Source organism: Mustela nigripes, chromosome 7, assembly GCF_022355385.1.
Source record: "Mustela nigripes isolate SB6536 chromosome 7, MUSNIG.SB6536, whole genome shotgun sequence".
NCBI classification, from domain to species: domain Eukaryota; kingdom Metazoa; phylum Chordata; class Mammalia; order Carnivora; family Mustelidae; genus Mustela; species Mustela nigripes.
Window position 1 is genome coordinate 117,229,759 of NC_081563.1, and position 22,747 is coordinate 117,252,505.

Consider the following 22,747-nt stretch of genomic DNA (forward strand, 5'->3'; position numbering starts at 1 on the left):
AGTGTCAGAGAGGATGTGGAAAAAAGGACCCCTCATGCACCACTGGTACAAATGTAAACTGGTGCTCCCTCTGTGCAAACAGCTGGAGGTTCCTCAAAAAATTAAAAGTAGAAATACCATATGATCTAGTAATTCCATTACTGGGTATTAACCCCAAGAAAACAAAAATGATAATTTGAAAAGATACATGCACCTCCTACGTTTACTGCAGCATTATTTACAATAACTAAGTATAGAAGAACCCAAGTGTTCATCCATAGATGAATGGATAAAGAAGACATGGTATACATAGCCGATGGAATATTATGCAGCCATAAAGAATGAGATCTTCCCACTTGCAAGGACGTGAGTGGATCTAGAGTATAATGCTAAGCAAAATAAGTTACAGAAAAGGCAAATACTCCATGATTTCACTCATATGTGGAATCTAAAAAACAAATAAACAAAACAGATAAAGACTCAAATACAGAGAACTGGTGGTTGTCAGAAGGGAGGGGACTGGGAGGAATGAGCAGAATAGGTCAAAGGGATTAAGAGGTACAAACTTCCAGTTATAAAATAAATAAGTCGTGGGGATGAAAAGTACAGCATGGAGAATACAGTCAATAACACTGTAATAACAATATATGGTGACATGGTGGTCAGCATGGCTTCATGTGTAAAATCTCTGAATCACTATGCTGTAGACCTGAAACCAATATAATATTGCATGTCAATTATACTCCAATAAAAAATAAACCAAAAAATTAAAAAACATATGGTAGTGTTCTAGACGCAATGTGAATGCTACATTATACCTTACTTTTTTGTCAATACTGGAATTTTTTATTTTTTAATTTGGGTCACTTCAGATAAGAAGAAGTTAGTACTTCTTTTTTAACACTTATTTATTTTTAAGTAGGCTCTAGGCCCAAAGTGGGGCTTGAACTCAGGACCCCGAGATCAAGGGTCACATGTCCTACTGACTGAGCCAGTCAGACGTGCCTCAACAGTGGGATGTAACTACTCTGACAGAAGTAGCTCTAATTCATTCATTTTTCACTGCTTTACCTCACTATGTATTTAAACATACATCCATATATATGGATGTATGTTTAGGTGTACTGTAATTTTTCACTATTAAACACTGTTGCAATGACCATTCCTATAGGTGTATGTGTATGTGTATGTGTACATATAACCAATTACTGAGAGTAAGTGATAGCAGGCATTCTTGTCTTTTTTTTTTTTTAACTTTAACAGGAATATTTCCAAAGTTTTAACATGAATTTTAATGTCTACTTTAAGTTTTGATATCCTATGTCAAACTAATGTGCTTTCCTTTTATTCTTAGCTTTTACCATTAATGACTATTGAATTTCATGAAATGCTTTTTATTTGGCTACATTCTTTTTTTTTTCTTCTTTAAAATCTGCAAATGTGGGGCACCTGGGTGGCTCAGTGGGTTAAGCCTCTGCCTCTGGCTCAGGTCATAATCTCAGGATCCTGGGATGGAGCCCTGCATGGGGCTCTCTGCTCAGCGGGGAGCCTGTTTCCCCCTCTCTCTCTGCCCGCCTCTCTACCTACTTGTGATTTCTCTCTCTCTCTCTGTCGAATAAATAAATAAAATCTTTAAAAAAAAATCTGCAAATGTGCATTACATGAGCTTCTCTTCTTCTGAAACATCCTTATATCCTCAGATTATAGCTACTACCCTTCATCTCACTAATTCACTTCCACTAGACTGGGTACTTCTCTATCACTGCACATGTCACAGGATCTTGTGATACCTGTTCCTCCATTTTCAAACAAACTCACACTACATTGAGGGAGCTGTGTGTCTTACTTTCTTTCCAGAGCCTCAGCACATAAGACTTGGTAGCAAGGGTCTCAGTAAATGTGAACTGAACAAGTGAATGATTCCCAGAAGCCCCCATGACCTCCGCTCTTAAATCTGGTAATGAAGAACAGGAGTTTGCTGAGGGGCTATTTGGGAACAGCTGCTTCTACCTTTGCCTTTTCCTTCCCCCAGTACACAAAAGTTAGCAATTTTTTTTTTTAAATTTTATTCATTTGACAGAGAGAAACACAGCGAGAGAGTGAACGCAAGAAGGGGGAGTGGGACAGGAAGAAGCAGGCCTTCCTCTGAGCAGGGAGCCCAACACGGGGCTCGATTCCAGGATCCTGGGACCACGACCTGAGCCGAAGGCAGACACTCAACAACTGAGTCACCCAGGCACCCCAAAAGTTAGCGACTGTTATGAGAGGAAACTGTAACTTTCAGTCCCATTCCTCTAGCCCTAACTTAGTGTATGGGTCACAAACCAGGTCCCACTGCCCTCCAAGCCCACTTTCTGTGCCATATTTTAATATCTGATACATACAACATATGTTATGAGGCATAACCAAGTGAAGAGCTCTGTGTATCTTTCCCATCACATCTTCCACACTCTCTGCCAGAGGTAACCATAATTGAATTACTTTCCTTTTACTGTTAAAAAAAAAAATAGTTTTAGGGGCGCCTGAGTGGCTCAGTGGGTTAAGCCGCTGCCTTCAACTCAGGTCATGATCTCAGGGTCCTGGTATCGAGTCCCGCATCGGGCTCTCTGCTCATCAGGGAGCCTGCTTCCCTCTCTCTCTCTCTCTGCCTGCCTCTCTGTCTACTTGTGATTTCTCTCTGTCAAATAAAGAAACAAAATCTTAAAAAAAAAAATTGTTTTATATGTATGAGTTGAGTTTGCTTATTTCAGAGCTTTATAAGAATGATAATACTAGGAGCACCTGGGTGCCTCAGTCAAGTAAACATCTAGCTCTTGGTTTCGGCTCAGGTCATGATCTCAGAGTGATGAGATCCAGCCCTACACTGGTACCTCCGTGCTGAGCTTGGAGCCTGCTTAAGATTCTCTCTCTCTCCCTGTGTCCCTCCCCTGCTCACACTCTCTCTTTAAAAAATATAAAAATAAAAAGATACTACAGTCTTCTGCAACCAACTTCAATCTATTTCTACGATTTAGCTATGTTGTTGCCCATAGCAACAGCTTATTCACTTCCGCAACTCTATAATATTCATTGTGTGAATAGAGAAAATTTATCCATTCTCCTGTTGATGGATCATGGATTTAGCTTCAGCTTTTAACTCGGAAACAATACTATAAACATTCTTAAGCGTTTCTTGATGTACATGTGCAGAAGTTTTTCTGGAGCAGTGGCTTCTAAACCATTCTGACGATGTCCATTAAGAAGAAAAAATATCCATCACAACCCAATAAAACATACATAACTATGTAACAAAAACTTAAATAATACCCTTACATGACACACTTGAATCTTTTCTTTTTTAGCTGGTAGACTCAATGAATGAATTGATTTCACAACCTCTTGGCTTCGATGTAGTGTTTTCACTTCTGAGAACTACTGTTCTGGGATTGGGTTTATCCACAAGCATGCCTGGACATAGACTATAGGTGACCCAGGCACAAGAATGATGTCTCAGCCCTCAAGGTAGTGCTTCCCTAGGTGCTGGGTCACAGGGAATGCACATATTCAACCAGAAAACAAAGAAAGATGAATAGATTCTGCAGAAACAAGAAGGTATCAGCAGTACATAAGTGATTGCAATGATATACATTCTTGGGGTGCCTGGGTAGCTCAGTTAGTTAAGCATCTGACTCTTGATCTCAGCTCAGGTTTGATTTCAGGATTGTGAGTTCAAGCCCCATGTTGGGACCCCATGCTGAGCATGGAGCCTACTTTAAAAGAAAAAAAAAAAGCCAAAGAAGGAAAGAAAGGCCAATGATACACATTTTCACCAACGTTTGCTCTCTCTCTCTCACTGTGGTCTTAATTTGCATTGCCCTGATCATCGATGAAGTTAAACATATTCTTTTTATGGATTGTTTCTCTTTTGTGAAATGTTTGTTACTATCATTGCCTACCCCCCCACTCCCTTTTCTTTACCAGGCTATGTGTCTTTTTCTTTCCTTTTTTTTTTTTTTTTTTAAAGATTTTATTTCTTTATTTGACAGAGAGAGACCACAAGTAGACAGAGAGGCAGGCAGAGAGAGAGAGGAGGAAGCAGGCTCCCTGCTGAGCAGAGAGCCCGATGCGGGACTTGATCCCAGGACCCTGAGATCATGACCTGGGCCGAAGGCAGCAGCTTAACCCACTGAGCCACCCAGGCGCCCCTGTGTCTTTTTCTTGCTGATTTGTAAGACCTCTTGATAAATTCTGCATACCAATCCTTTGTTTGTTACATGGGTTACATATATCATTTCCCAGTTTGTGACTTGGGTTCCCATTTTCTTTATGGTGTCTATCCCCCTTTCAAACTGCACCAAGGTAACCATGCCTAGCAGAACTCATCACTATTTTTGGTAACACACAAAAAATGAGCATGTCAGGGCACAAGGGACAAGCGGGAGAAGTCAGGAAGGAGCAATCCCAGACTCCCGTGCTCAGACTGCCTGGGAGTTTGGTGTTTCCGCCCTGGAAGCCCTCTTTCACACACTGGCTGGAGCATACAATTATTGGAAAAATAACAAAGCCTTTTTATTATAGGGTACAAAGGGTCTGTCTGGGACCTGCACACATCTCCAGTGTGTTCCTACAGACAATGGGCCACTTGTGCATCTTCTGCCTGAGCATGACAAGCAGCACCCGGGGAAAACACAGCAGAAAGACAGAAATGAAAGCTGGGGTAACCACAATGCACGTGGGAAGCCTTTTCCCTGCAACAGCAATTCTAAGAGGCTGCTCCTGCCTCCTCAGTTATAAGAGGAAGAAATGTGCCAGCCTGCAACCAACATGGAGGCATGGAACAAAGACTGATCTTCACTCAACGTGAGGCTTAAACTCACCACCCTGAGATCAAGAGTCCTATGCTCCATCGACAGAGCCAACCAGGTGCTCCTTTGCATGTGCATGTTTTTTTTAAAGCATATTCTGGATCTTTTTGAATGTCAATCTTATGACCAAGTGGCAGGATGTCAGTGCTCACATCTGTGTCCTCTACACTGATATGAATTAAATTTTAACTGCTGAAGACTAATGAGAATAAACAGAAGCAGACTTAATAAATAAAAGTCGAACATCACCAGCTAATGAATGAAGGTTTCACAGCATTCAAATAAAGAAAAATGGTAGGAAAATGGAGTCATTCCATAGCATACAGCAGTGTTAGTATGCTACAAAGATCTTGCAACATAATAATTAATGAGGGGCAATTTGATTTTGACAAAGTGGCATTAGCCATCATATTAAAAACAAAGTCAATCTGAACTTCTGAGTCTTATCATTAGATTGATTTCAATTTATATACTGATTTAGGTTTATTGTCATTTAAAAACCACCAAAAGGAGTAAGACCTAGGTTTGTACTTGAATATATTTAAATAAAAAAAAGTTAACATTAGGCATATGGAGGAATTTCCTTTAAAAGAGCTCTGTACATCATTCAGGTTTGAGAATCCAATTGTCTGACACACCCTCCCCTGTCTGGTCACCCACCTGCTAGAAAACATAGCTCACCTTTTTAACCCCCAAAATATCTTCAATGAGGGTTGCTGTTTGTAAGAATGTTTTCTTACTCGTCATCAATGTAAACAGGAAGATCACAAAGTCATTCTTTTCTGCCAAACGCTTTGTAACTCCTTCCGTCTATCACAAGGGAAAAGGAGAAAAATGGCAAAATAGGTTATAATCACAAAATAAAACATGAAAAACAAGGTATCCTCCTTCTAGAAACCAGAAAAGCAATTCCAACCTACATCTGGAATTCTCGGCAGAGGCCTTAAATCACTAAAACTATATACGAAACACTGTGTGCAAATGCATTTTGAGGGGAGGGGTTTTTTCATGGTGGGTCCATCACAGGGTCTTGACCTAGTATCTGCCTAGTAACCGAACGAGGAGCTACAAACAAGCATCCAGTAGGCCAAGTTTTATTTGGCCAGCAGTATATTTTAAATTTGGAATGTAAATGTCCTTAGGTAGGACATGTTTACTTCAGGTCAGCAACAATTTGCACAAGTTTCCACCCCAAAGCAGGCACTGTCAGACATTTCTTGGTTTCTGCCTAATCCCTGAAATTAAGCCACATTAGCAGAGTTGGACCATATCATTCTATGTTCTTCACATTTTTGTTTCCTTTTCTTTCCTTCTTTCATGAACTGTGTTTTGCGGGACTATTATTAAGTGTCATTAATAACAAACAGCCTCATAAAACTAATGATTATATGGAAGTTGCCAATGATGAAGTCATTACATCATACACATATTTTTTAAATTAAGGACAAGTCTTACTGCCCTTAGCTGCAAGAGTAGTTGTGTGTTAGCTGAACAACTAGTTAATTTACTGTTCTTATCGGTCTGCGCCTATCTGTCCACTAAAAACACGTGGCTACTGAGCACCTGAAACATGGCTAGTCTGAACTGAGATGTGCTCAAGGTATAAAAAACACACTGGATTTTGAAAGCTTAGTACAAAAAAAGGAGATAAATATCCCATTAATAATTACTTACATTATTTACATGTTGGAATAATCTTGATATACTATGCTAAATAAAATATACTATTAAAATTATTCTCACCTATTTCTTCCTACTTTTTTCTTCCTTTCTAAAAACATGTGGCTATAAGAAAATTTATAATAATCTACGTGGCTCACACTGTGCTTCTGTTGCATGGGACGATTACAGATGCTGAACTGTGTAAGTGTTGAAACTTACTTCCCTATTTATGTTGGTTGATAAGAAGCTTAAACCGAGGGGCTGCCTGCATGGCTCAGCGGGTTGAGCTTCTGCCTTCAGCTCAGGTCATGATCTCAGGGTCCTGGCATCGAGTACGGCATCGGGCTCTCTGCTAGGCAGGGAGCCTGCTTCCTCTCTCTCTCTCTCTGTCTCTGCCTACCTGTGATCTCTCTCTGCCAAATAAGTAAAATCTTTTAAAAAGGGGGCGCCTGGGTGGCTCAGTGGGTTAAAGCCTCTGCTTTCAGCTTGGGTCATGATCCCGGGGTTCTGGGATCGAGCCCCACATCGGGCTCTCTGCTCAGCAGGGAGCCTGCTTTCCTTCCTCTCTCTCTGCCTGCCTCTCTGTCTACCTGTGATCTCTGTCTGTCAAATAAATTAAAAAAAAAAAATCTTTAAAAAAAAAAAGAAGAAGCTTAAACCGAAATGTGTGCCCTATCCAGACGACATATGATTTTTTGGGCAGCCCAATTCCTGCATACATGTTATGCCCTCAACTTGTTCTACACTCTTCTTTCTTACCTACTTCTAAATATATGATTCATGATCTTGGTAGATTTTACATATCACTTCAAGAACGCCTGACATCTCCTTCTGAATGAGGCAAGAAATGAAATGGAATTAAATGTCCCATTGTATTTTCATAACATATAAGTTTCACTTCTACAGGAGCCTTTGTTTCATTCTGGTGTGTATTATGATTCACCAAGTACCGGTGACCACATAAGTTCCTAAAAGATAGGTACTGTGTCTTAACAAACACTAGCACTTGTATGTTGCTTTACAAAGTGCTTTCACATCTCACTTAGTCCTCACAACAAGCCTACAATACTAGTAAGATTACTGACTGCACTCTCCAGATGAGAAACTAAAGCTCAGGGAGCTAAATTAATAATCACTGAGGCAGGAGCCAGAACTCCAAATCCAGTTCTAGCACTAAGTGCTAGGCTTTTTCCTTTCTACCAAATTGCTGTTTTATTCACTATTCTTTCCTTTTTAGGAGTCAATCAAACAGTCTCCTACTTACTACGCTGGTGGGGCTTTTGCTTTCTAACAAGGAAAATGAAGGAACAGAAATAATGGAATTAAAAGGAATCTTAGGGTCGCCTAGGTAGCTCAGTGGGTTAAACCTCTGCCTTAGGCTCAGGTCATGATCTCAGGGTCCTGGGTGGAGCACCGCATCAGGCTCTCTGCACTGCCTCTCTGCCTACTTGTGATCTCTGTCTGTAGAATAAATAAAGAAAAATCTTTAAAAAAAAATAAAATAAAGGAATCTTAAAGATGACATACACTATTCCAGTGTATCTATACATGATAAATGATAAATGATTGTTCAGTATTTGCTTGGACACCTCCAGGGCTAAAGGAGATTGCTATCTGCTACAGGAGCCCTGATTCTGAATTTCTATAAAATTCTGCCTCCCCACAATTTCCACCTGCTGGTCCTGGTCCTCAGGCCCATGTAAGTCAGTCCGATCCCCGCATGTCTGAGGACAGCTTTCATGTCCACCCCCGCCCCTTGAACTTTCCCTTCTCAAGCACTGCAGATGTGGTAGGAACATAACTGGGCCCCCAAGGGCAGGTGTACTTACACAGACACATGTATTATACAGGATGCTCAAACAGTCCTTGGACATTTCATCACTTACTGAAAGTGAAGGGAGAATAACTGGTTATTTTTCTTACTGAAAAGATAGCATAATAGAATTAAATTTTTCAACCTAAGAACTGTTCCTCACAATCCCCTTCAAGATGCTTCTTTTCCTTTTAGCATACCTCTTTCCAGTCCTTGCTTACCAAAGATTTTCGTGATGCCCATCAGAACCTACAAACCAATTTGTATACTGATTTTTGGTTTGATGCAGTAGCTGTTTTCTACTTAAGCTCCACAGTCTTCATACTTTCAACCTGTGTATCCTCTCTTAATAGCCATGTTCCCTTTGTAGTTTGCTTAGAAGATATCCAGGGTTTGGGGGGGGGGGGGATTTTTGCTATTTAAATAGACTAAAAACAAACTATTTATGCAGCCTTTCTATGCCTGTGTTGCATTGGTTCCTCAAGATACATTTCAAAAGCAGAACTGCTAGAATCCAAAGTATAAGCTTCCTGATTACATGTTATAAATTTCCACTGAAGGTTGTCCTAGCAGCAAACAAGGGTATCATTTTTACTAAAGACTCACAAGTGTGTTTTCGTTTTGCTTTGTTATTTCTGTTCGGGAAATGTCTTTTAATGCCTAACTTACTAACTCCAACAGAGAACTAGCTACTTCTCCGTGAGCAAGAACAGAGGAATATGACAAAAAGGAAACATTTTTATGACCCCTGAGCCTGGAGAGGATAAAACTGAGTATGAACCATCAATAAAAGAACCATTACTTTTATTTTTAAGAACTACTTCCATTCATTCCTATGCTGCTACAAACTCTGAAATGTTAGGTCTCCCTCTGAGATGTCAATGTGTAGCCCTGCCAAGCCAGCTTGACCAGAAGGGTTATCTGATAAAATCTGGAGACAGTGCAGATGTCCTGTATCCCTTATCACTACCTTTCAACCTGTGGGGGCTTTTTCATTTATCTCATGGCTTCAGAGCAGGATGGCATACCAGATCAGTTCATCTCTGCATTTCTAGACCTTTCATTTTCAAAGGGAATTGCGATTCACTCACTCATCAATTATTTATTCAGCACCTACTCTACAGATGATAAAGAATCCACAGTGGTTGGGGGTGGGGGAGAGTCTCTAAACCTAGTAGGAGAAAGGGAAAACAAATACACCAACAAGTAATTACAAGATGCGACTTGCTATCAGCTTAGACAGAGAACACGAAGAACCAATTTAGATAGAGTACAAAGCTGAGACATCAAAGACGAATATGAAACTTCTTAACCACTGCTGCACATAAAAATGAGGCCTTACATAATATGTTCTGTTCTGGTTAAGGGGGGGATTTTTTTAAATTAAAAAAATATGTATTTTTCCTTTTGCCTCATTGCATCCAAGAGAGCAAGATGGGTCCCAGCAGCTCTCCGGGAGCCATGCTAGGAAGTTTGCCCAGGGTTCTCCTTCTTGCCACCTATGCTCAAACTGGTAGAGTCTGATCAGAATATAGAGCCTCAATATGGGCCACCAGTGTTTCTGTCAGTACACAAAGGACAAAGGCTTCATTAAGTTGGATTAAGTGAACTTTGAATGGGTCAGCCAAGATACCTACCTTGCCTGTAGATATCCAGGATACCTACCTAATGCTACCTCACTGTATATAAAATAAAAATACTTCAATTAAAAAAAAAATGTATGATGTTTGTAGAAGGGCATTCATCAAGTGTTAAAAGTGATTTCTGGCATGTGGTAAGTATGTATGTATGTATGTATGTATCTCTGTGACCTCTGGCTTATGCCAGAGTGCTCGTACATTTTTTTCTTAATTAAATACTGAATACCTAAAAATAGTATTTGTAACATGTGTAAGTTATAAAAAGGAATAATAGAATACCCATAGGCCCATCACCCAGCTTAAGAATTAATGTGCTACCAAAACACTGTCTTTCCAACCTTTATCACTTCTGGTAATAACTAAATTTTCTTACCAAGAGCATGTATCACCCTTACAACAACAAAAAATAAATATACTTTTTAAAATAAAACAAACAAATGATCTTACCAGGTTATTTGTTACTCCTTCAATAAACTAGATAGGACAAATAAGACTTTCCAGAGAAAACACAAAAGCTGGGCCCATGACAATTAGAAACTACAACGATGCAATTCATTTAGCCCAGTGGCTTTCACACTTTTTCTTTTATAGCCCCAGATCTGTATTTCTACCTAGTACAAAATGAAGAAAGAGAGCTCTTAGGTAGTAGGTGGAGAGCACATGCTGGAAGGCAGACCCTCACTGCTGAGCTAGGAGTAGGAAGAAGAAAAGTCTCTGGAATCACATCACATCAGCAAGCTGCGAAGGAGGACCAGTGGCTTGCAAGTATACTTACTTTTCAGTTTCTGTCCCCGGATAGAGATCGTAGGCCTCATAAGAATTTCTACAAGGAGCTATATATTTAAAAAAAAAAAAAAAAGAAGAAGAAAGGAAGAAAGAAAGAAAGATAAAAAGGAAACAAAGAAAGAAAAGAAAATTGGGTAAAATGTTCAAAATAAACTCCAAGCACAACTTATAAAACAATCTTTGCCATGACAAATGATGACCTAAATACCTGTCGCAGCACTAAAAGACCCTCTGGTTCCCAACACAGACACAAGGCAGTGAGGCTTGCGGGAATGAGCACTGTACCAAGGGTCAGGAAACCTCAGTCACAGCTCAGCCACCTAGTCCCCATGTCAACTTGGGCAAGTCAATATCCCTCCATGGCCTCAGTTATCTCATTTAAACAAAATAAGCATGTTGGACTAGATAATCTCTGGGATCCAATGCGGTTTTAATTTTTTAAAAGCTATAGAACGTTATCACTAGGATTCCTCTTTTGCTTTAAGAACATTTATATTCTTTTACAGACATAAGTTAATAAAAACAGAATCTCAAAAGATACACTTATAAACTCTTAATACAGATTTCTACAGGGGATGGGGATGTTATGCATTCATTTTACATTTTACATACTTTTAATATGACACATAATTTTTGCTTACACTCTTTACAATAAGCATGCATTTAAAACCCATTTGACTGAGACAAAGGACAGTTTATTATGAGAACAGGGTCAATCAATCAGGAAGATAGAACAATTATAAATACATGCACCTAACAACAAAGCCTCACAATACATGAAGCAAATGCCGACAGAAGCTAAGTACAGACAATTCAAAAATAACATACACTTCAATATTCCACCTTTAATAATGGACAATTAAGCATCACCAAAGAAACAGGAATACTTGAACATTATAAACCAACAAGCTCTAACAGACACCTATACAGCATTTTGCCTAGCAACAGAATATACATTCAACTCAAGCACACATGGAATATTTTCCAAGATAAATCACGTATTAGACCATAAAACAAGCCTTATAAATTAAGAGGTATTGAACTTATCAAAGCATATTCTCTGAGCACAAGGAAATGAAATTAAAAATAACAGAAGGAAATTCACCAATGTGGATAATTAAAAAACAAATCCTAATTTATCAATGAGTTGAAGAAGAAATCACAAGGAAAACTGAAAAATACTTTGAGATAAAAGAATAGTTAAACTTATGATACAGCTAAAGCAGTGTTTAGAGGGAAATTTATAATTTTAAGTGCTTATACTTAAAAAACCAAAAAAACAAAAAAGAATTATCTCAAACCAGTAACCTAACCTTCTACATTGAGACATTGGAAGAAGTACAAACCCAAAGCAAGCAGAAAAAAGGAAAAAAATAGAATTAGAGTAAAAACTAACTTAGTAGGGCACCTGGGTGGGTCAGTGGGTTAAGCCTCTGCCTTCAATTCAGGTCATGATCTCAGGGTCCTGGGATCAGGCCCGAATCAGGCTCTCTGCTCAGTGGGGAGCCTGCTTCCCTCTCACTCTCCTACTCTCTCTCTCTGCCTACTTGTGATCTCTCTCTTTGTCAAATAAATAAATAAATAAATCTTAAAAAAAAAAAAAACCTAATTTAGTAAAGATTAGAAAATAACAGAAAATCAATTATATAACTACTGACCTTACAGAGAACAAAAATTACCTTCCTTCTGATGGACACTTTTAACTACTATCCATGAAGCTATACTAAGCATCTTCGCATACAGAGCTTCATCGCATTCTGACTTACATCTTCATGAGAGATTTACAGAAATGTAAACAAGGCAAAAATGGGTAATGACCTTTAAGGACTAAGCCATACTACAGTTTTCAAAAGAGATGCCTCACCTCCCACAATTATCCAAAGGTGTAAGATGCTCAACTGCACAGAATATAAATTCACTCCATATGGAAGATAAACTAAGTCAATGAATAAATTAAAAGTTCTTGGATGTCAAGCTACGGATTATACCTGGCCCACAGACATTTCATTTGATCCACACCTACTGAAAAGCTGGGAGATTTTGCAAAAGAATCTAGATTTCCCACTTGCCCCAGGGCAACAGCAATCAATGGGCATGCAAGAGTCACTTCCCCATAAAAGAGGTCACTCTCCACTTCTCCACAGTCCCTGCAGGCATTTAATTTACACAGGTCAGCTGACTTGGGCCTCCATGCTCCAGTAAGTTACCTACCTGACCCTGACGCTTCACGTCAGGGTTGACAAAGGAATGGTCTACCCAGCAGCACTCCCAATTATTGCAATTCAGCTGAGCTTTGGGCAGCAGACTGAAGAGAGGGTTACTTTGGGGCCTGGCTAGTGACTGGCAGAGGAAGAAATAAAGAGCTCAGTCTCAAAAATACTTCCAAGAGCAAGATGACAAGGGAGTTCGACAAGAACAAATGCATCCAAGTTAAGGTAAGTGAAGAGCAAAAGGTCCCAAGCAAAAGCTCATATTTATGAACAGACTGAAATTCCTGGAGAAGCTAATCTTCTACAAAGCAGACCAAAACCAAACAAAATCAAGAAACTAGGATGCAAAGTGTCCATGACCAGCACCTGCAACAGAAAACCACATAGTCACTGCCAACAGATAGCCGGCTAGAAACCCACGTTATTCTTTTATCCTCCCATAAATCTACTGGTTTATATTAAATAAATTCCTTGATGAACAATTCAGAGGTGAAGGGCCCCTCATGCTGGCCATTAAGGCCACGCTGCGAGACCACTAGAGCTGCTAAGGAGAGGCAATACAGAGCAACAATTAGGGAATGAAGGCTAAGGCTGATGCTATGGCTGCAAATGTGTAATGATCTTTACTTTCATGGCAAATGGCATCTTTAAGGAAACCATTTTTAAATTGCAATATAACAGGCACCTGGGTGGGTCAGTGTGTTAAGCCTCTGCCTTCGGCTCAGGTCATGATCTTAGGGTACTGGGATCGAGCCCCGCATCAGGCTCTCTGCTCAGCAGGGAGCCTGCTTTCCCCTCTCTCTCCACCTGCCTCTCTGCCTACTTGAGATCTCTGTTTGTCAAATAAATAAATAAAACCTTTAAATAAATAAATAAATTGCAATATAACATACGGAGACAGTAAAGTATAAACCATAAATATACAGCTCCAGTTTTTACAAAGTGAACATCATTCCTGTACAGTCACCAGCCAGATCAAGATACAAAATAACCATGACACCCTGGGAATAAGGACAGATATGGGGGATTGGAGGAGTAGGATCCCAGTCCCTCACTCATTACATGGTACAAAAATTTAAACATATATGATAACAACTTTTAAAAATATTACCAAGAAAGGAGACACAGCTTATAATCCACCAGCAGGAAAAGCAAGAAACAAAGTTCTGAAGCCATAAAAGGAAAGACTGAGCAATCTGATAACCTAAAAAGTAAGGCCCCCTACCTACATTTAAAAGTACCATAAACAAAGTCAAAATTCAATTCTCAAACTTGGAAAAAAAAATACAGCACATATAACAAATGACCTTTAAAAACTGAGTAATCACAAAGTGCTACAGTCTAAACCTCTGTGTCCTCCCAAAATTCATGTTAAATCCTAATGCCAAATGTGGCAGCATTAAGCTGTGGGGCCTTTTGAAGCTGATTAGGTTCAGAGGGAAGAGCCCTCATAAATGGGATTATGCCCTTCTAAAAGAGGCTCCTGAGAGATTTCCTAGCCCCTTCCACTATGAGAGGACACGGGGAGATGCTGGCAGTCTGCAACCTGGAAGATGGCCTTCACCAGAAACCAAATCTGCCAGTGTCAGGAGCATGGAATTCCCAGCCTCCAGAACTATAAGAAAGAGACTTCTTTTGCTTATCAGTTACCCAGTCTGTGATGGTCTTTTATGGCAGTCCAAAGAACTAAGACAGAAAATCAGTAAGAGAAAGACCCGATAATCAAATAGGAAAGGATGCAAAAGCTACGAAGAGGTAACTGGCAGAAAAGGAACTACTTATAAACACACACAAAGAGATTCAATCCCGCTGACAGAAGGCGGCAAATTTTAAGAACTACGAAGAGAATACATAAGGTACTCTTAGAATGCACAAGACAACCCAATTAAAAAATAGGAAAACGAGGGGTGCCTAGGTGGCTCAATTAAGTGGCCGACTCTGATTTTAGCTCAGGTCTTGACCTCAGGGTTGTGAAATCAAGCTCCTTGTCAGGCTCTGAGCTCAGCAGGGAGTCTGCTTGAAGAGTCTCCCCCTCTGCCCCTCCCCCACCACGAAGTGTGAACCCTCTCTGAAATAAAGAAACAAATCTTAAAAAAAAAAAATTCATTCCTATGTTCCAAGGAAGACATACAGATAACCTGTAGGCACATAAAAAGATGCTCAGCACCATTAGCCATCAAGACAACCCGTATCAAAAGCACAGTGAAATACACACTCGCAAAGATGGCTATAACCAAAACACAAACAACAGATGTTGACAAGGATGTGGAAAAATAAGAACATGCATACACCATAGGTGGGCACTTAAAACAGTGCAGCTGCTTTGGAAAACAGTCTAGAGTCCTCAAAAGATTAAACTTAAGAGTTACCACATGACCCAGCAAACCCACTTCCAGGTATACATCCCAAATTAATAAAAACATATGTCCACGCACCAAGGGGGACACGAAGTTAAGAGCAGTATTATTTTTTTAAATTATTTGTATTAACATATGATGTATTATTTGCCCCAGGGGTACAGGTCTGTGAATCATCAGGCTTATGCATTCCACAGCACTCACCATAGCACATACCCTCCCCAATGTCCATAACCCAGCCACTCTATCCCTCCCCGCCCACCACCAACAACCCTCAGTTTGTTTTGTGAGATTAAAAGTCTCTCTTACGGTTTGTCTCCCTCACAATCCCATCTTGTTTCATTTGGGAGGTGAGGGAATGAGAGACTGTTGGCGAGGCCTGGTCACCTGCTCCTGGGGCTCACACTGAGGTGCTTGGTTACAGTGTGCAAGGAATTATACGTTACCCCCACCACGCCCCACCCTGCCTCAATTCCTCATATCAGGGAGATCATATAATAATTGTCTTGCTCTGACTGACTTATTTCACGCAGCCTAATACCCTCTAGTTCCAACCACGTCACTGCAAATGGCAGGATTTCATTTCTTTTGATGGCTGCATAGTACTCCATTGTATATATATACCACATCTTCTTTATCCATTCATCTGTTGATGGACATCTAGGTTCTTTAAATAGTTTGGCTGTCATGGACACTGAGAGCAGCATTATTCTCAACAGCTAAAAGGTGGAAGCCCAAAAGTCCATCACTGACAAACATATACAAAATGTAGTATATCCATTCAATGGAATATTCTTCAGCCATAAAAAGGAAAAAAGTACTGATACATGCTAGAACATGGATGAACTTGAAAACATTAAGCTAAGTAAAAGAAGTCCGTAACAGAAGACCACATATTACATGATTCCATTCAGATGAAATGTCCAGAACAGGGATATCTATAGAGCGGGAAAACAGTAAAAGTTGTCTATGATAAGGGTGTGTAGGGGAGTGACAGCTAAAACATAAGGGGTTTATCCTGGGGTGATAAAAATATCCTAAAATTGACTGTGCTGATGGTTGCACTATCTATGAATTTACCAAAACCACTGAATTGCATACTTTAAGTGGGTAAACTGTATGGTATGTGTATGGTATGTGAACTATATCTCAATAAACCTTTTTAAGAAACTAAAGAAATACCATTTTTCTCTTATCTACTTAATTAATACTTAAAATTTACCATTAGGTAAAGGAGGCTACTGGGAGCCGATAATGTTCCATTTCATGATTTGGGTGGCAGTGACAAAGGTGAAGTTACTTTGTGATAATCACTGGTATACTTTTCTACCAGCCAGACTTCAATAACACATCCATAAAGACACACACATAGACACTGTGTTGGTGATGGTGTGGGACAACAGACACTCTTACACGTTGTTACTGGGGATGTAAGTTGATAAAACCTCTTAGGTATATAATTAATGAGTTTATAAACAATAAAGCACACATATGTTTTGGTCCCATACATATATACTCCCATGTATAAAAGCCTTTACTGCAACTTTGTTGTAAAAACAAAGGTGTGAGAAAACTCTACATGCCCAGCAGTTGGGGCCTGGGGAAAATAAATTATGGTACAATTATACCAGGGAATACTATATAGCTATTTAAAATAATGAGGTAGATTTACATATACTGAATCTATCCCCAAGCTAGAGAATTACATAAAAAAAGCAAGGTACAGAGCAGTGCTATCTGTAAACGGGGAATGCCACCTCTGTGTGAGGAGAAAATAAACCCAAGGTGAGAATGGTGGGTTTACACACACACACACACACACACACAATTACCACAGAACATCTCTGGAGGGACACAGAAAAACTAGAAATCACAGCTGCCTCTGAGGAGGGGATGGGGAATAGGAGACACACCTTTCACTTTGTGCCTTTAAAAAAAAAAAAAAGCGGAAATATTATCAACTCAAATAAATCAATTCTTCTCATGTAAAAGCTATGGTGCTTCAACAGAGGTGAGTGCCCGTGACCTTCTAAAGATTAAAATTCTGAACTGTTTACTGTAAATTCCACAATGTCTCACTTCTCTCATTTTAAGAATTAAACGCTCAAGCCATTAAGCAGTAGTAGTAATGAGTAACTACTTACATCAACACCTCCGAACAGGTCGAAAATATAAGTATTTGGGTAAGTGGTTTCTTGGGTAAGTTTCCTCTCTTCAGTAACAAATGCCATAGCCTCCATGGAGAGAAGAGGAGAAATTTCCTAATTTAAAAAAAGTTTACAGAGAGACTTTCAGTTTTAGTATCCAAGAGGAACCACACACCAAAACAACAGTTTGCATTTTAGTCACAACCTGAATGCCCATGAGCCCAAAGATAGCCCCCAGTGACAACAGCAGAAAAAGATAATAATCTTACAGAAAACCTAATATGATGATCAACATTTAAGTAGAAACAATAGCTCACTTGCTTAATGATTATGTACCAGGTATGGTTCTAAGTACTTCATGCCTGACCCCTTTTAATCCCACAAACCTACAAGATAACAGTAATTAATCACCCCAATTTTATAGATAAGCAAACTGAGATACAAAGAAGTTGTCAAGGTCACACAGCTGCTAAGTGATAGGGCCAGGATTTAATTGTCGGAAGTCTGGCTCCAGAGTTTGCACTTAGAGAAGAAGAAGTAACTATTTGGGGTGAAACAGAGTGTGGGAAGAACCCAGGACCCTACTCTTGGGCTCTCTCTTCAGGGATCTTGAGGGAAGAAGGAACACAATGGGCGTGGGCAGTAGTTCTCACACAGTGGTGAACATCAGAATCACTTGGAAGGACTTGTTAAAATCCCTCCTGCTGAGTCCCATGGGCGAGTTTCTGATTCAGTAGGCATGGAGTGGCCCCGAGAATGTGCATTTACAACAGCCTGCCAAGGGCTCCTGATGCTGCTGGTCCAGGCACCACATACCAGGAAAAAGCAGAACTCTTACAGACAACCGGTTATATGTTGGGCACCAGGCTTTGGTGCTTCAGCCCATCTAATCCTTAAAATAATTCAATGATGTGAGTAGAGTTTTACCCATATCCTATGTGAAAAGCAAAATCACAAAGTTGCCCAGGCTCACGTAATGAGTGACTGAACCACTTCCGAGAGACTGAACCATTTTCCCCAGGTCTCATTTTTCTCAACTGTAAAACTAGGATGTGATTCCTGCTGGCAACACGGTACAGTTGAAGCTGGTCTTAGGAGGAAGACAGTTCTGGACTCATCATGTGATAGCCATAGGCTTTGGATGGGTTACTGCTGAGGCTGTTCTTTCAACTGAAAAAGGGAATTACAGAAGACATCTGGGTTTGCCTGCCCACTATCTCATTTTCTCTTCTTCAAGTAAAAGCCCCATTTCCTTGGGGCAAAGGCCCCTCCCCACTTTCCACAGAGTTCTGTTGGGGCTGCCACCAAGCACCTCAGTGCGAGCCCCAGGAGCAGGTGACCAGGCCTCGCCAACAGTCTCTCATTCCCTCACCTCTGTGGCTGGCCCAAGTTGTAGAAATGTCCCCCTAGCACTGTGATCACATGGAGGAAGATAAGACCACACGCAGATGTCAAGCTAAGAAAAGGATAGCTTAACCCTGTTTAGCCCCTGAATTCACACATGTGCTTTCCAGTTTGTGAGACAATAAAGGATCTTTTTTGCTAGTCTGAGTGGGCCACTGTCATTCACAATCAGAAGTATTCTGGACTAAAACAAGTAAGTAGACCACCTGTGTCATAGAGTTACCATAAGAATTAAATAAGCCTGCTACAGAGGCTCCAAAGAAGCATGTGTTGGATGAAGAAAGAAATAGTGACCACACAGTAAGTACTCACAAACCTTAATTTCTCTCTTCCTTCTACCCCGTACCTCAGAGATTTTGCAGGAATCAAGTGTAACGTATAATTCCTTGCACACTCTAACTATTTCTGTCCCATTCAGACTATAATATTAAGAATAAAAAACACCTTTTTTAAATTAAATAAACTTATTCGGAAATGATTTTAAATTTACAGAAAAGTACAGACAAAACATCTCTTCTTAAAGGTAAAGCTTATTTGCTGCCTACTGTATTTTAGAATGACTTATGTGATATAATAATCAAAACTTTACTTCCGAAGAACATTATATCAAGGTTTATTACAATCAACTGTAACTCACATGAGTTTTAACTGCAACTAGTACTGGTCATCTAAATTCAAATTTGGACCCACCTCTGACGCTAAAGTTTGGATACAGTAACTCGAGACCTAGTGAACCATAAACTCCCGGCAAGCATGTGGGCCTTCCAGGTGATTCTGAGACACACTCAAGTTTGAGAACAAGTGCCTTAGCATCTCTCTGCACTCTTCCATCCCTCTCCCAACCACCAATCCCAGTTCCTTCATCTTCTTATGTTGGTCATAATGGATCAACAACCACAAAGTCACTTCCCTGAACCTTTGGCAGTATGGGAGTTTTAAAAATCCTTCTCAAAATGAAGGTCATTCCAATCCCAGGACATAGGGTCGGCCTCCCAAATTAAGCAAGCACTGCCACAAAACAAGTGTGAATAAAGCCCAGAAGGGCAGACACAGGGAACTTAATGGTGATTATCTCTGGGTAGTGGGATTATAGTTAATTTTTATTTTCTTCTTTGTAATTTTTCTGAACTTCCCAAATTTTCTACAGCTTACACAATAAAAACAGGCTATTTTAAAAAGCAGACTGAAGGGGGCGCCTGGGTGGCTCAGTGGGTTAAAGCCTCTGCCTCCAGCTCAGGTCAAGATCCCAGGGTCCTGGGATGGAGCCCTGCATCAGGTTCTCTGCTCAGCAGGGAGCCTGCTTCTCTTTCTCTGCCTGCCTCTCTGTCTACTTGTGATCTTTGCCTGTCAAATAAACAAATAAAATATTTAAAAAAAATAAAAATAGGGCGCCTGGGTGGCTCAGTGGGTTAAGCCACTGCCTTCGGCTGAGGTCATGATCTCAGGGTCCTGGGATCGAGTCCCGCATCGGGCTCTCTGCTCAGCAGGGAGCCTGCTTCCTCCTCTCTCTCTCTGCCTGCCTCTCTGCCTACTTGTAATCTCTCTCTGTCAAATAAATAAATAAAATCTTTAAAAAAAAATAAATAAATAAAATAAAAAGCAGACTGAAGGGAAGAAAAACAGACATCTGCGTCACCTGGAGGCTTTGAATGCAGCCTTTCCAAGGCCCCTAAGAGTTACCTTGAGGATGTTTTGGCACTCAGTGAAGTCACTGTGGAGGTGGCTGGTTGCATACAGCTTCAGGAGCAGCTGAGGAATCCCACTCCATTTGGACTGTTTGTCTCTCTCTGCCAAAAACGTCTCTGTGAACTGTGAAGCAAAAGAAAAAAAGAAAAAGAACATTTCGCTGATGAGGACAGAACAACTAGCATGCGTGGCAAAGGAAAGCAGCGGCCTCCTAAACATACCCAGGAGAAGCAATTCAAAGGTCTCTTTCTAGAAACCTTCAAAAGCTCCCCAGCAGCCTGCAAGTGAAAAGTCCAGCTCCTCGCCTTGTGACACAGCAGCCTTTGCATCCTATTCCCGACCTCCTCTCTAGCTTCATCTCTTCCCCAGTGCACACTTTGGGCTCCAAATGCTTATGTTCTCTATGTCTCTCTGCACATGTTCTTCCTTGCCTAAAATGTCCTCTGTCGTAACCTGGAAAGCTCCTTCTTCTCCTTCAAAGTGTGAGACAAATAACCAGAAATGTTCCTTGCTGGGTTTTCCCCTCTCTCCTTTTTCTTTCTTTTATTTTTTTTTTTAAGATTTTATTTATTTATTTGACAGACAGAGATCACAAGTAGATGGAGAGGCAGGCAGAGAGAGGGTGGGGGGGGGGGAAGCAGGCTCCCTGCTGAGCAGAGAGCCCGATGTGGGACTCGATCCCAGGACCCTAAGACCATGACCTGAGTCGAAGGCAGCGGCTTTAACCGACTGAGCCACCCAGGCGCCCCGAAACTAGTACACCTAAGTACAATGTTAGAAGTCAGGCTAGTAATTTCATTTGGAGAGGAGGAAAAGAGCTGTAGACTAGAGATAAAGAGAGGATCTGCTTGGCTGCTACATAGCTGATGGTTTATTACTATTCATTGAGCTGTACACATATTTTTGGTGCATTTTTATTTGTATGTTATATTTCAACACAGTACGTTTTTTAAAGGCCTGAAACAAAATAGATTTGTATGTACTGATTATGGAAGGATCTCTATGATAAATTTTCAAGTGAAAAAAGATAAATGCACAAAAGTATGTACATTATACACCACTTGCATAAGAAAAAAAGAAGTTATATAGACACATTTGCTTTTCTGAATTTAACATGTCTATAGATAGATACGTAAGAAATCAATGACCATAGCTACCTCTGGGAGTAGAACTGGAGTGTACTAGCAGAGGTGATAGTGGGTTATCTGCAGGGAGACTTGAAATTTTCTCTAACCCATGTGTGTATGTGCGTATGTTATCCATTCAAAACACATATTACCTCTGGTGAAGAGGGAATGAGATGAAAGGACATTAAATATACTGGTACTGTCTTAAGTTTGGGAGTAGGTACGTGGGTATTGTTGTAATATTGTTGGGCATTGCTATATAGGTTTTTATAGGTCAAATATTTAATAAACAAACAGGTCTCTGCACAATGGCACTGGTAGATGCTCAATAAATATTAATTACCTTCTCATTCTTATTCCCAACGTATCTATACTTGTCTCCCACTATCTCCCATACAACCATTTCATTGTCTCTTCGCTGTCTTCCAACGGCCAATTACGAAGACTTTCTCAATGGCATTCTTAGTGCCAGAAATCTCTCTGCAACTCTGTTCACATTCTCTTATTCAGAACCAACTCAACTCTCCCCATTCCAAAAAGTTCTCTAAAGCAATCACAGCCAACATAATCATAGGAGAGAAAATGGCTTTTAAAAATAGGAGGGCCTTCAACAAGTTTAAAAATTAAAAAATAAAAATAGGACCCTAAGAGAACAGTGTATTTTTCAGAGGAAATTAATGCCAGGTGATGAACGTGACTTTTTAATAGTTGTTACGTATTTATTTTTTAGTCACACATTTTAATGTGTACTTACACAAAATGTCCAGCACAATGAATAAAAAAGAAAGACTCTCACCATGATTAAATTTCAGAATGCCAGAAAGAGATGATCCTAAAAGCTTTGAGGGGGTGAGGGATGGGAAAATAGATCATATACTGAGGAATGGGAATCAGAACAGAACCTGTCAACATTTACACCAACTGCTTAAAGACAATGGAATAAAACCATTAAAAAGTTTAAGGGAAAATAACTTCCAACTTAGAATTCTATATCCTGCTAAACGTAATATACCAGTATAAGAATAAAAGACATTTTCAAACATGCAAGCTTAAAAAAAAAAAAGCCACCTCTCACGTACTCTTTCTTAGGAG

The 22,747-nt window shown here is 40.0% G+C and overlaps 2 protein-coding genes across 2 annotated transcripts in view; one reads left to right on the forward strand and one right to left on the reverse strand.

Annotated features, from left to right (window-relative positions):
• The window catches only part of TRPC4AP (transient receptor potential cation channel subfamily C member 4 associated protein), a 66,516-nt gene that overhangs the window by 35,976 nt on the left and 7,793 nt on the right, over window positions 1–22,747 (reverse strand). The window contains exons 2-6 of the mRNA XM_059406860.1: window positions 20,523–20,651; window positions 17,436–17,552; window positions 10,714–10,771; window positions 8,315–8,370; window positions 5,505–5,633 (exon numbers count right to left, since the gene is read on the reverse strand). Coding sequence (XP_059262843.1) covers window positions 5,505–5,633; window positions 8,315–8,370; window positions 10,714–10,771; window positions 17,436–17,552; window positions 20,523–20,651 — 489 coding nt within the window. The remainder of the gene's footprint in view (window positions 1–5,504; window positions 5,634–8,314; window positions 8,371–10,713; window positions 10,772–17,435; window positions 17,553–20,522; window positions 20,652–22,747) is intronic.
• LOC132022166 (small ribosomal subunit protein uS14-like) lies at window positions 8,582–9,902 on the forward strand. Its single transcript, XM_059407511.1, is given in 2 exon segments — window positions 8,582–8,586; window positions 9,725–9,902. Coding segments are annotated over 2 exon segments (183 nt in total).